Source organism: Amblyomma mixtum, chromosome 1 (genome assembly GCF_055824585.1).
Source record: "Amblyomma mixtum isolate Tamu chromosome 1, ASM5582458v1, whole genome shotgun sequence".
In the NCBI taxonomy this organism is placed as follows: domain Eukaryota; kingdom Metazoa; phylum Arthropoda; class Arachnida; order Ixodida; family Ixodidae; genus Amblyomma; species Amblyomma mixtum.
In genome coordinates, this window is record NC_143012.1 from 23,735,545 (window position 1) to 23,750,435 (window position 14,891).

Sequence of the window (14,891 nt, forward strand, 5' to 3'; positions counted from 1 at the left end):
TATTGTGAATTGTTGTGAAGCAATATCTTTTGTACACCACGGTACACTGACCAGTTCACAGTACACGGGCGCCTTTTGCGTCTGCAAATCCTGCTTTCCCACCCCACCCCACCCGAGAGGACTGGGAGGCAGCCCTGCATGCTCGGCTGCTCAACTCTCCAGGGTCAACGAGCTCTGGTGACTAGGTACCGGGCCGCCGCGGAGGCCACAGAGGTTCCGGGCTAGGGATCCCTCCTAGTGAATGTGAGGGCCGGGCCCTTCAGGCCCGGTCCAAGCAATACCTCTCATGTAAATAGTATAAGGAAATGTTTTACACCACCACCTACTGCCTCCATCGAAACGCGGCCGCCGCGGTCGGGTTCGAACCCGTGTACTCCGGCAAGGGTAATGACTTCTCCGAAATTTTGGGGCGTGGGCTCATTTAGCCTCATTATTATTTTTAAAGGAACGCTGGATGGAGGCATTTCATCCTTTCTTCCTTTTCTCTTCCTTCCTTCGCTAGATCCTTCATCTCTTCCCACACTGAGCGGTTAAGGTGCCCACCGAGTGTACAGTGCGCCTTTTCTTTCCTAAAAAAAGTGAGTTGTCGCTGCCGCGTTTTGGTGGAGGCGAAACGCAAAAGGCGCCCGCCGCGGTGGCTCAGTGGTTAAGGCGCTCGTCTACCCAGCCGAAGTACCCGGGTTCGAAACCGACCGCGGCGGCCGCGTTACGATGGAGGCGTAACGCAAAAGGCGCCCGTGTGCTGTGCGATGTCAGCGCACGCTAAAGATCCCCGGTGGTCGAAATTATTCCGGCGCCCTCCACTCCGGCACTTCTTTCTCTCTTTCATTCCCGCCTTCCTCCATTCCCTTACGGCGCAGTTCAGGTGTCCAACGAGAGATGTGAGACCGATACTGCCTCATTTCTTTTCCTCAAAAACCAATTTACATCCGTGCGCTGTGCGATGTCAGTGCACGTTCCCCAGTTGGTCAAAATTATTCTGGTGGCCTCCACTACGGCACCTCTTTCTTCCTTTCGTCTTTCACTCCCACCCTCCTGCCTTTCCTCACGACACGGTTGAGGTGTCCACCAAGAATCACGTGAGACAGTTTCCATGTCTTTCATTTCCTTAAAACTAATTATGCAGTCCAAAGAAATTCAAAGAAATCAGAGAACTTTTATATAAAAGAGCAACGCAACCGCTGATGGCTATTCCGCAGTTTAAGGAAGGTATCATTCGGAGAAAGGAAAAAGCGATAATGGGGTGCAAACCTCACTCTATTGCGACTACTCGTGCTGTGTCTGTCGACAAGATAAAGGGAACACTATTCGCAATTGGTTTTGACGAATATCCGTAATTCCTGATCTTGAGCGTGGACCGAAACGCTGTTCGCGGATAGTTCAGTTGTGAATGCCAAAATCCCCTCTGCTGGGCTAGTATTTTCTATTTTCAGATCAGCCGACGATTGCATTTCTTCTGTATCAGGCTTGTGTGACAGCCACAGGTCGGTATATCCTGGACTCCCTCGGAGTGAGAATACCGGTCAACGACCCAACCCTCCTCGTCATCCCACGACCCCTTCACCGGGAGCTCCTCATCAGGCCGCTCCCGAGGAATATGCACCTCCAACCATGAGCAGCGCCGCAGAGCCCGTGCGAAGGCACTCCATCGAGCGTACGGCTCCAAGCCGGACGCCGTATGGGTGGACGCTGCCTGCACGGGTGATGAAGCGACAGCAGCTGTGGTGGACTTCTTTTCCTCCGCCCTCCTCACACTACCTCGCCCTCCAGACACGTCCCCAGAGGCTGCAGAGGAAGCCGCCATTGCACTTGCTATAACCCGCACGGAAGCCCGGTACATTTTAAGCGACTTGAAGACTGCGATTTTAAATTTTGCTCGAGGCCGAGTCCATGTCCCTGCTTTTGGCATACTGGACTCGCCCGATGCACCCCCGGCCCGCCAAGTGGAGCTGATATAGATGCCTGCGCACTCCGGGAACCCCGGAAATGAGGCCGCCAACCTTTTAGCGCGAGGTTCTTTAAACCGGGCTCAGGTGGCCTCGGATCGGGGATTCACGAAGGAGCGCATGCACTCATTCAGCGAGCTGACGCAGTCCTACAGAGCCTCATGCCAGCTCTACCCCCCGCCCCACTCCTCCCTAGATAATAAACCAGCAACACTGTGGCGCAGACTACAGACACACTCTCACCCCTTACCGTAGCCCACTATCATACCTCCTTCCCCACTCCGGCATGCGCCCTATGCCCAGAACACTTCGCTTCTTCCCTCCACATCCTTTCCCTCTGCCCGGCGGACCCTCCTCCGCGGGACCTAGAGAACCTCAAGACCTGGGAGGACTGGGAGACCCTGCTGCGCTCGGAGGACCCGGCCGTGCAGACCATCGCCACCGGCCGTGCTGCCAGTGTTATGAACCTTAGGAACATAAACACTTGAGTGCAGTGGGGTCGTGCGGGGACCCTGGGGCGTGCCCCGAATTCCTCTTCAGATAAGTTTTTCTCTCTCTCTCCTGATGACGGTGCACGTGCCATGCGCAGTGCGTGCGCCGCGCTATGGAAACCTATAAAAACGATGGCCATCAATAAACATGCGTTCTTCTTGTTGTGGCCGTCATGCTGTCGAGTGCGTATACCGATCTGATACATAGTGTCAGAAGTGGCCAGTTAGCAACGGCGCTGGATAGGTCGACGATGGACCTGCTGAAGCCCCCAGAACCCTTGCAGCTCTCGGGAAACTTGCCTCAGAACTTGAAGCGGTTTAAGCAGAAACTGGAACTGTTCATCATGGCAACCACGTCTAAAGACGATCCTAGAACCGGTGCAGCAAAAGCAGCGCTCGTCTTAAGCGTTGACGGAGATGAAGCGCTTGACGTCTTCAACACGTTCAAGTTTGAGGCTGGGGAAGATAAAGAAGATTATGACACCCTGGTCACGAAGTTTGAGGCCTACTGTGCTGAGGTAGGCAATGAAGTGCATGAGCGTTACGTATTTCGCTCGAGGAAGCAAGGGGATGGAGAGCCGTTTGAAAAATTTATCCGAGATCTCAAGAAACAAGCAACGATCAAAGGTCAGATCGTCTTTAGGACGAAAGACGCAAAGTTGCGTGAAAAATTGCTCCTTGAGAAGGGCCTAACGTTGATAAAGGCTGAAGAAATGTGCCGAGTGGCGGAATCAGTGGCACGAAAAAACCAGATCTGGGAGAAGCCAGATAAGAGTATTGACACAGTCTCTCGGTTTGTAGCGCCATGCCGTCACTGCATGGAGCCCCAAGAGAAGACTGCACTCGACAGAACTACGTATCGCTGCAAGTAGTGCAACCGACGCCACGAACAACGGCATTGTCCGGCACATGGGAAAAGATGTAACTCCTGCCGAAAGCTCCACCATTTCGCAATTTGTTGTCCGGCTGAGGCAGTCGTCAGTGAAGTCAGCGAACTTGACATGAATGAATGAATGAATGAATGAATGAATGAATGAATGAATGAATGAATGAATGAATGAATGAATGAATGAATGAAGGATGAGTTCGACGTTCGTGACGTTGGAATCGCAAGTAGCGACAGTAAGGACTGGACTGCGAAAGCCCAAATCGCAGGTCGTGAAGCACTCTTCAAGGTCGACACCGGATCACAGGGAAGCACTACACCATTTTCGGTGTACCGCAATCTACACACTGCCGAGCTGAACCCTACGAGCTCTGTACTGCGAGCCTATAATGGAGGCGTCATGGCAAACTCTGGAACAACAGTTCAATAACTGACAGTTGGGTGCTGAGAGAGAGATGTGAGCTGCATGCGTTAGCTCTGACAACGGTGAGCGAGCTCTTCCGGCCTAAGAACCACCGCTGTCCCCGCTCCCCCATTGCCATTGAATTGAATGGTTACCCGGTACCTGAGGTTGGCACCCTCCGTGTATTGGGCTTGCACATCCAGAACGATGGCAAAAACACCACTACCCTCAAGAAACTCAAGCAGGTTGCAGGCGCGATATCGCACCTCATCCGCAGGGTTTCGCGACATCATAGAGGCATGAAGGAGCGCGACCTATGTCGCCTCATTCATGCCTTTGTCCTCAGCCGTGTACTGTATACTACCCCATATTTACAACTATCCAAACATGACATAAACGCTTTGGATGCTTTGATTCGCAAGGCATTCAAGGTAGCACTTCATCTTCCCCTCAACACACCCACAGACAGATTACTAGGCCTGGGCCTCCACAACACGATCGGGGAACTGGTGGAGGCCCACCGACAGGCCCAATACATCAGGCTCACAAAAACTTCCACAGGTCGGTATATCCTGGACTCCCTGGGAATCAAAATACCGGCTACGACCCAACCCTTCTCGCCATCCCACGATCCCTTCACCGAGAGCTTCTCATCAGGCCGCTCCCGAGGAATATGCACCCGTCCCACCATGAGCAGCGCCGCAGAGCCCGTGCGAAGGCACTCCATCGAGCGTACGGCCCCCAGCCGGACGCCGTATGGGTGGACGCTGCCTGCACGGGTGATGAAGCGACAGCAGCTGCGGTGGACTCCTCTTCATCCATCCTCCTGACACTACCTCTCCCTCCAGATACGTCCCCAGAGGCTGCAGAGGAAGCCGCCATTGCACTTGCTATAACCCGCACGGAAGCCCGGTATATTTTAACGGACTCTAAAACTGCGATTCTAAATTTCGCTCGAGGCCGAGTTCATGTCCCTGCTTTTGGCATACTGGACTCGCCCGATGCACCCCCGCTCCGCCAAGTGGAGCTGATATGGATGCCTGCGCACTCCGGGAATCCCGGAAACGAGGCCGCCAACCTTTTAGCCCGAGGTTCTTTAAACCGGGCTCAGGTGGCCTCGGATCGGGGATTCACGAAGGATCGCATGCACTCATTCAGTGAGCTGACCCAGGCATGCAGAGCCTCTCGCCAGCTCTACCCCCCGCCCCACCCCTCCCTAGATAACAGACACGCAACACTCTGGCGCAGATTACAAACACATACTCTCCCCTCGCCCCTTACCCTAACCCACTATCATCCCTCCTTCCCCACTCCTGCTTGCGCCCTATGCCCAGAACCCTTCGCTTCTTCCCTCCACATCCTTTCCCTCTGCCCGGCGGACCCTCCCCCGCGGGACCTAGAGAACCTCAAGACCTGGGAGGACTGGGAGACCCTGCTGCGCTCGGAGGACCCGGCCGTGCAGACCATCGCCACCGGCCGTGCTGCCAGTGTTATGGACCTCAGGAACATAAACACTTGAGTGCAGTGGGGTCGTGCGGGGACCCTGGGGCGTGCCCCGAATTCCTTTGTAAATAAAGTTTTCTCTCTCTCTCTCTCTCTCTCGCGATCAACCATTAACTGCCACCTGCCAGGGTGGCAGGGGGACACTAATATTTATTTATTTATTTATTATACCCTCAGGGCCATTACGGCATTACAGAGGGGAGTGGTTACAAAAAATGAAATTTGACAAACAGGAGTTAATTAAACAGGCAAAGTACAAACATGACTCCTGCACATACATTGTTAGCTAAGGCGTTCAGAGAAAGAAAAAAAGAAGAAAAAAAAACAGAAAAAGGAAGAAAAAACAATAACACAATATAAAATACATCCTAGTTAAACAATGTTAGCTATGATATTCTTGAATAAATGATGATCGGTGATGGTGGCCGTCGAAGAAGGAAGGTGATTCCACTCACTCGATGTGCGTGGTACGAATGACTGAAAAAAAGTTTTCGTTCTGCAGAAAGGGATGACAACCTTATGAATGTGATCTAATCTTGATACGTACTTGAGGGGGTGAGATAAGTTCGGTATGAAACTGCGGGTGATAGAATAACTTGTGTAAAAGGCACAGGCGAAAAATTTTGCGACGTGATGATAAGGATGGTAAGTTAAGGCTAGATTTCATGGCACTGATGCTTGCTGTTCTGGTATAGTTAGAAAGAATGAAGCGAGTAGAGTTATTCTGAACCATTTCCAAAGCTTGTGTTAGGTTTGTTAGGCCGGGATTCCAAACTGACGCGGCGTATTCGAGTTTGGGCCGTATTAGAGTTTTGTAAAGGAGTAATTTTAAAGAGGATGGTGCTTTAGAAAAATCGCGTCGTAAGTAGCCAAGCATTCGATTAGCATTGGATATTATATGCGCGATATAAAGACAAACAGGAATTTTTTACCACTTATGCGGGAGGACATCCCGTTCCTGTCGCTCGTAACGCCCCCCACGGCTGACAACCTCGCGAAATATATATGTAGACCTCGTCTTTGACAACCAGGCATTGGTGCAGCAAGTCTAGCATATATCCCTCTATTTCTCCGACCACAAAGCTTCCTTCATGACAGTCAGGAACAGTTAGCGGAGGGTTACTTCGACACATGCGCGTAATTCGAGGGCTGTAATTGTACATACATGTCTAGCTTGAATTCTTTGTCTCAATATATCAAAGCTTGAACAGCTGATGAACTGCGCTGAAATTTCGCAATACGAAAGCTTCGAAAACGACTGACATTCATAAAAACCAAATGCAAATGCTGCTGTTCCCTTTATCTTGTTGACAGACACATCACGAGTAGGCGCAGTGTAGACTGAGGTTTGCGCCCCACTATACCCCTTTTCCTTTCTCCGAACGATACCTTCTTAAAACTGCGAAATAGCCATCTGCGGTTGCGTTGTTCTTTTAAGTAAAAGTTCTGTTATTTCTTTGCATTTCTTTGGACTGCATAAAGAGCAAAGTTAATGCTTTAGGAAATTAGTTTTCAGGAGATGAAAGACATGAAAACTGTCTCACGTGATTTTTGGTGGACACCTCAACCGTGTCATGAGGGAAGGCAGGAGGTTGGGAGTGAAAGAAGAAAGGAAGAAAGAGGTGCCGTAGTGGAGGCCACCGGAATAATTTTGATAACCTGGGGAACGTGCACTGACATCGCACAGCACACGGGTGTAAATTGGTTTTTGAGGAAAGGAAGTGGCGCAGTATCGGTCTCACATATCTCGGTGGACACCTGAACCGTAGTTTGCAGCGTGTGGTATCATGAAGTAATGTTTGCAGCATCAGTAGTGGCTGTGCTTAGTAGCAAGAACTCTCCTCCCGGACCCTGGATGATCAGGCACCCAACCCTGCACAAGAAGCCCCATCGGTCCTCTCTACATATCACCAAATCACCACATTTTACAAATTCAGCCGCAGGACACTGCCACCACCCCACAGTACCTTGTCGCCTTTATCCAGCGCCACATGGCGACAATTACAGACAGGCTGTTTTATTTCATCCCATCGTCTCTCATGCTTCCACCCCACCTTTCCTCCTGATTGTAACACCTGTGGCGTGCACAGATCGACACTTTTCCACTACCTTTGGGAATGTCCTTCCCCAAAGGCAGTACCCCCCCCCCCCATCCCCAATCCCACTCATTCTTCCTGGGAGGCTGCTTTACGGACCGCTCAGCCAAGCGCGGTGTCGGTGCGCGTTCATCGTATTTTGTGAGCGTGCTTCCTCCCGCGATGCCTGGAGAGAGAGAGAAAGAGAAAACTTTATTTACAGAGGAATTCGAGGCACGCCCCAGGGTCCCCGCACGACCCCACTGCACTCAAGTGTTTATGTTCCGAAGGTCCATAACGCTGGCAGCACGGCCGGTGGCGATGGTCTGCACGGCCGGGTCCTCCGAGCGCAGCAGGGTCTCCCAGTCCTCCCAGGTCTTGAGGTTCTCTAGGTCCCGCGGAGGAGGGTCCGCCGGGCAGAGGGAAAGGATGTGGAGGGAAGAAGCGAAGGGTTCTGGGCATAGGGCGCAAGCAGGAGTGGGGAAGGAGGGATGATAGTGGGTTAGGGTAAGGGGCGAGGGGAGAGTATGTGTTTGTAATCTGCGCCAGAGTGTTGCGTGTCTGTTATCTAGGGAGGGGTGGGGCGGGGGGTAGAGCTGGCGAGAGGCTCTGTATGCCTGGGTCAGCTCACTGAATGAGTGCATGCGATCCTTCGTGATTCCCCGATCCGAGGCCACCTGAGCCCGGTTTAAAGAACCTCGGGCTAAAAGGTTGGCGGCCTCGTTTCCGGGATTCCCGGAGTGCGCGGGCACCCATATCAGCTCCACTTGGCGGGGCGGGGGGGCATCGGGCGAGTCCAGTATGCGAAAAGCAGGGACATGGACTCGGCCTGGAGCAAAATTTAGAATCGCAGTTTTAGAATCGTTTAAAATGTACCGGGCTTCCGTGCGGGTTATAGCAAGGGCAATGGCGGCTTCCTCTGCAGCCTCTGGGGACGTGTCTGGAGGGAGAGGTAGTGTGAGGAGGGCGGATAAAGAGGAGTCCACCACAGCTGCTGTCGCTTCATCACCCGTGCAGGAAGCGTCCACCCACACGGCGTCCGGCTGGGGGCCGTACGCTCGATGGAGTGCCTTCGCACGGGCTCTGCGGCGCTGCTCATGGTTGGAGGTGCATATTCCTCGGGAGCGGCCTGATGAGGAGCTCTCGGTGAAGGGATCGTGGGATGGCGAGGAGGGTTGGGTCGTTGGCCGGTATTTTGATTCCGAGGGTGTCCAGGATATACCGACCTGTGGAGGTTTGTGTGAGCCTGATGTATTGGGCCTGTCGGTGGGCCTCCACCAGTTCCTCGATCGTATTGTGGAGGCCCAGGCCTAGTAATCTGTCTGTGGGTGTGTTGAGGGGAAGGTGAAGTGCTACCTTGAATGCCTTGCGAATCAAAGCATCCAAAGCGTTTATGTCATGTTTGGATAGGTGTAAGTATGGGGTAGTGTACAGCACACGGCTGAGGACAAAGGCATGAATGAGGCGACATAGGTCGCGCTCCTTCATGCCTCTATGACGTCCAGAAACCCTGCGGATGAGGTGCGATATCGCGCCTACAACCTGCTTGAGTTTCTTGAGGGTGGTGGTGTTTTTGCCATCGTTCTGGATGTGCAGGCCCAATACACGGAGGGTTCCAACCTCAGGTACCGGGTCACCATTCAATTCAATGGCAATGGGGGAGCGGGGGCAGCGGTGGTTCTTAGGCCGGATGAGGAAGAGTTCGGTCTTCTCTGGGGAGCAAGACAGTCCGATGGTCCGTGCGTAATTTTGGGTGAGGGTGGCTGCTTCCTGTAAGGTGTTCTCTATGTCTCCGTCACTGCCGTGAGTGGTCCACAGGGTGATATCGTCGGCATAAAGAGTGTGCTTCAGGTGGGGAATAGTGGCCAATTTTCGGGCGAGGGGGATGAGGGTAATGTTAAAGAGAAAGGGGGAAAGGACGGACCCTTGAGGGGTGCCGATACTCTGAAGAGTGTAGGAGGGGGAAGACAGAGGGCCGAAGTGTATCTCAGCTGTGCGGTCAGTGAGGGATGCTTGAATGTAGGCATACGTGCGCACACCCACATTCAAGGGGGATAGAGCAGTCATGATCTCCTGATGTTCAATGCGATCAAAAGCTTTGGAGAGATCCAAAGCTAAGACTGCCTTGGTGTGACCCGGAAGAAGCGGGTCGAAAATGTCGTGTGAGAGTTGCAGCATAGCATCCTGTGCGGATAGATGGGGGCGAAATCCTACCATGCTATGCGGGTAAAGATTGTTGTCCGCCATGTGACTTGTGAGTCTCGCTAAGACAACATGCTCTAGGAGCTTCCCAAGGCATGAGGTTAGCGAAATAGGGCGAAGGCTTTGAAGTGTAAGTGGCTTGTTGGGTTTAGGTATGAATATTACCTTCGCGTGGCGCCAGGACTGCGGGAGGTTACCCTCCCTCCAGCACTGGTTGAAGTATTTCGTAATGTGGGTGATCGATTGGTCATCCAGATTACGGAGCATGGAGTTTGTGATTTGGTCTGCACCAGGTGCGGAGTTGGCGCGGAGAGTCAGGAGGGCCGCTCTGACTTCCGTCTCCGTGATGTCGGTGTCGAGTGTTGGATTTGCTTGTCCTTCTGTGCTGTGAATGATTTTGTGTGAACGGCGACAGCAGCCGCCGTCGTATTCTTGTTTCATAGCTTGTTTGTACCGAGCGACACTAGTCGCTGCCTTGTTGTGTTTGTCTTTGTGAGGGACTATGGTCCCTTTGTATGAATAATGAGTCGAATAAACTTCTCTTCAAGCCCAAGGGCCAGAAATGGCTGGTGGATCGGGCTTTACGTGAAGCACAAGCCCGTGGACTCCTGGACCAGTAGGGGACCACCCTGGAAGATTTTTTTTTGTAATAAAGTTGTTTCCATCCATCCATCCATCCATCCATCCATCCATCCATCTTTCTTAATGACCAGGAGACGAGGCGCATGTACTGGTACAGCTATTGACGTCCAGTGTGCTATAGTTGTTATTGTGCGCGAACGGCTCGAACAAGCAGACCATACAAAATGAAAACGGAGAGGACGCTATACCAGCTGTAGCGCGATCACCTCTACGTCCCGCCGCGGTGGCTCAGTGGTTATGGTGTCCGGCTGCTGACCCGAAAGACGCGGGTTCGATCCTAGCCGCGGTGGTCGATTTTCGATGAAGCGAAATTCTAGAGACCCATTTACTGTGCGATGTCGGGGCACGTTAAACAACCTAGTGTTTCGAACCTTCCGGGGCCCTTCACTACGGCATCCCTCATACCCTGAGCCGCTTCGGGACGTTGAACACCGTGAATCATTAAATCAGACTCGCGGCAGTCAGTGAAAAAAGCAGTGACACTTTTATATTGCACCTACGGAGACCACTGATGTAATTGCAGCGCAAACGCGTGCAGGGTGGGGGCGCTGGTGGCAGCATCCGTGAGGCCGGAGGAAGCTTTGCGAAGATGGAACTGGCCCGTGAGGAGCAGTATTTCCGCAAGCTGGTGAGTACCCGTCGACACACACACGCGCACGCACGCACACGCGCACCAAACAGAGAAGGGAAGACAGAGGGAAAAGCCACAGCATTACGTTTATGCCACAAAAATACGCCTTGAAAAACTGCCGTACATATGTGGGGCACTTTTTCTTTCTAGACGGGGTTATGTTGGCGCTAGAACGTTCTTGTGTTTAGGTTGTTTTAGGTGACATCCATCTGAGGCAAGAAGCACGTAAGCACAGGAAGCCGGCTAACTGAACGTACTGCGTACTAAACTTTTTTCCCCCCAAATTGCCCGCAGGGAAAACAGTCTCATGCGCCGCTTTTTGAGTGCCCGTATTTTGAAAAAAATGTTACGACGTTTCTTGACGGGCTCTCGCGACGCTTTTGACGACATTCGCGCTCCAGAAAGCGAGTTTCACGCAAAAACCAGTTCCAGCAGAGGACCGAGCTTGGCTTCCATAGTTCGCAGTATACGGTGACCAGGAATTTACGTAGATCCACACAAGCGGCTTAGAGAGACAGCAAGCACAACATCGCAAATTTACGCCGGTACAAACGAAAGCGAAGAAACGACGAAGGCCAGGATTCTCACGGCACGGAATACGCCGTGACACGGCAGCCACTTCTTACCAAGAGTAGCATTGCAAGTTGAGAAAGATTTAAACTCCTTTCGCGTTGAAATAAAGAAAATCTCTCTGGCGGCCGAATTCTTCACGAAAGTGACATCTGCTGTTCGGTTTCATCCAATATACTATGTCTGATAGTGCTTCTTTGTTACTGGCTTTCTGCGTTTAGGATAGATTAATATACTCTATCTCTTGCCGCTACTCGGGCTTGGCACATTCGCGTTAAGTGTAGTGGCGCCATCTATTGAAACGGAGAACCTTTTCTAGGTACTCCCTCGCTCACTGTGTGGAATTGCGGGGTTTCGTCCGGCCTATAGCGGCGCCACTTCCTGTCAGCGACTTTTATGACCAACGACACATTTTTTTTTTCCCGATGAGCCTTCCAATGCTATCGCGTTAAAGCAAGGACGAGAGTAGCTAGCTATCCATAGAAGAGAGCAAAGGAACACCTCTTTATTCTTACACGCCCAACTCTGTTCAGTACTCAGTGACGAGCCTCCAGTGGCCCGTAAATGCACATGCTAGCTATTCAATCATCTGCGGCAATGCAGTGAAAGTAGTCACCAATGAGTTAGGAACTGGCTTGAAGCTTCGCGACGAAACTTTGCCGACGTAGAACAAGCAGCATCATTCACAGAAAGTGCGTAGCTGACACCCACGCCGCCGCATAAAGCCGAATATGCCAGCGGGACTCACGGTCGGAATTCCATTCCTCTTCTGATCTTTCTGGTCTGGAGAAGGAACGAGACAGTCATTCGGTGAAGCTGCAGGTTCGACGGCCGAGGTGCTCCCTATAAACTCGCATCTTTACAATCCCCTCATTACCATAGTCCACCTCATCCCTAATGGCGGGTGTGATTGGCGTCGGCGGCCCTTGCCTACCTGTTGGCTATGGTCCTTCTGGCCGAAGGCTGCCTATAGACGTCTTCACGTCTTCATTCTGCCTTTAACGAACTCTTACCTTACTGCTGAGAGCTTCAGGTGCTTCACCATGCTGGGTTACTGCAAATTCCGCTCACATGGACAGGAATTTGTATCTGCGCAGTTCTTACAGAAAGGCGGCATGGGCTTCGCGTAATGGACATTTCTTTTTCGGTTTTAACATTGGGGGAAGATTACGAAATTACCGCCGCTCCAGGAAAGGCATTGGTATAAGTTCTCACTTCCGGCCGCTCGCTCTGGTGTAGTCGTTTCGAACCGCAAATTGAATGGATGTCGATGCTGCACGATTCTGCACCGCTGATCTTTAGGTGCTTTGCGATCTGATACTGGAAAATCGACCAAACTGTAGACGTCTAGTCCGAACGCACTGTCTTTCCCTTGGTTAATTGTTTTTAGACAGTCTATAGACTGTCCATAGACTTGTCAATAAAGTATATCGACTTTCTCTAGAAAAAATTTTGTAGACTAGTCGACAGACAGTGAAAATCTATGACAGTCAAAATCTATATATTTATGAGCGTAAACTTTAGTAGACTTTTCTCTATGGACACTAGGTTATGAAAAACAAAAGCATTTCTATAGGAATCCAAATGGTTTGGATCACAAGCAGTCTATAGAAAGTCTATAGACCATTTTTATGAGTGCTGTTTCTTTCGCAGCAAAAAGACCAGATCAAGATGCTGCACGACCACATGGAAGGGGAAATCAGGGAGCGCGAGATGATCATCCGGGAACTGGAGAAACAGATAGCGGACAAGAGAAGGATCATCGAGGACCTCAAGCAGCACAAGTGATGTCCCTGCCGCGGGTGGGATAGACCCGTTCTCGAATGAAAATCTGAGCCCCGGTCATCTCGACCCTTCGACCGTCGCGACTCCGTCAGATCCTGGCCGGCTACCGCGGGCGATGAAAAGGCTCAAAAATCGTGCAGCGATTTATTGATGCTGCTCTTAGATAAACAGTTCTATATGACCACCTGTGAAGCTTGGCTCTTATGCAATATGCCCTATTATACTCTCTCTCTCTGCACACACACACACACACACACACACACACGCACACACACACACACACACACACACACACACACACACACACACACACACACACACACACACACACACAAACACGCACGCACGCACACACGCACGCACGCACGCACGCACGCACGCACCCCCACACACACGCATAAACACACACACACACGCACACGCACGCACACACACACACGCACACGCACACACACACACGCACGCACGCACACACACACACACACACACACACACACACACACGCACGCACGCACGCACACACGCACGCAACGGGCTTCGTATTGGTCGCTGTGGGCGCACCCAGTGAACCTTCCACGTAACGTCGCTCCAGCGGTCAGTGACAGCGGCCTGACCGGGCGCTGGGAGGATAGCTCACGTTGGTGTCGAAATCGGACCTTTATTAGTAATTTTCGGAGATAAAGGTAGCACTGTACAGAAAATATGGGAGTTTTATTAAACACTGATACATGCTAGGCGCATACTATTTGGTGTGGATAGAAAAGAACCCAATGTAGGAAAAATTTGATGCAACAATAGCTTTGTTTGGTCTAGTTGGTAACAGTTCTTTGAAAACATAGCGCAAAGAAGACACGGATGACACAGATGTGGACAGGACAGGTGCTAACCATTGACTGACTAGGTGTTGAAGCGATGAGGTTGACACAGGTGATCATAGGTGTCATCGGGGTAAAAAAATAAGCCTGGGTACAGGTAAAATTTTTAAACAAGCTGTTAATTTTATTTCATAATCTTGGGCTTCTTTCATCCAAAACAGAATCTGTGTGATCGCATGCTCAAATTCTTGCGTTTTAATGTTTAGACGACTTCTTACCTTGTTATACAACGTATACCCTTTTCCCAGCCAGGCAGTAGCATTTTCTTCTAACTCTGCGTGGATATCTGAAGCTACATTAGAAAGAGGATGGTAGTGGCACGATTGGCTGTGACTTGACATCTGAAATAGCACAGAGAAGGAGGGCGGATTGATGGTCACTCTTGGAAATCGTGCTAAGCACTAAACACAATAATAACCGCAAACTGAACGCTTTATTTTCACATCTGTTCGGAGATAAAGGCGACAATCGAGTCCTGCCTCACTTTAATACAACTGTTAAACTGCCTTGCTTATCTTGCCACAGTGGTGCAAGCATTTTGACCACGCAAGCTTAGAAAGAGTCCTTAAAAGGCTAGGGCGCACCTCCCTTCACTTGAAAACGGTGATTGCGGAGGGTTTTGCAGTGTGACGAATTTTATTCTAGCGGCGGGAAAATTTTAAATGCACTTTTTCAGCAACAAATGTGTTTTTTGCTGACGGACAAACCTCCAGTAAGGAAGGGCCATAGATTTGATTTTTACTGGAAAAAAAATTTGGATGCAAATGCCCGTTGGTCAGCAAAATAGTTGGTCGCCTTAACAGCTCAACTCAGTCTTCTACGACGGATTATAGAGGCTGTAGTGCTTTGGTGGCGGAAATTCCTCGGCACTGATGGGACTAA

General features: G+C 51.1%; 1 protein-coding gene across 1 annotated transcript; it reads left to right on the forward strand.

Moving 5' to 3' along the window:
* Positions 1-10,184: 10,184 nt before the first annotated feature.
* Positions 10,185-13,350, forward strand: LOC149365749 (uncharacterized). Its single transcript, XM_089545728.1, has 2 exons — positions 10,185-10,776; positions 13,003-13,350. Exons 1-2 carry the CDS (start codon positions 10,738-10,740, stop codon positions 13,135-13,137), a joined length of 174 nt encoding a protein of 57 aa, XP_089401854.1. The 5' UTR covers positions 10,185-10,737; the 3' UTR covers positions 13,138-13,350.
* The last annotated feature ends 1,541 nt before the right edge of the window (positions 13,351-14,891 follow it).

Coding starts and splice junctions, on each gene's coding strand:
- LOC149365749 (XM_089545728.1), top strand. CDS start 10,738: ATGGAACTGGCCCGTGAGGAGCAGTATTTCCGCAAGCTG. Junction 10,777..13,002: donor AGCAGTATTTCCGCAAGCTG/GTGAGTACCCGT, acceptor TTTCTTTCGCAG/CAAAAAGACCAGATCAAGAT.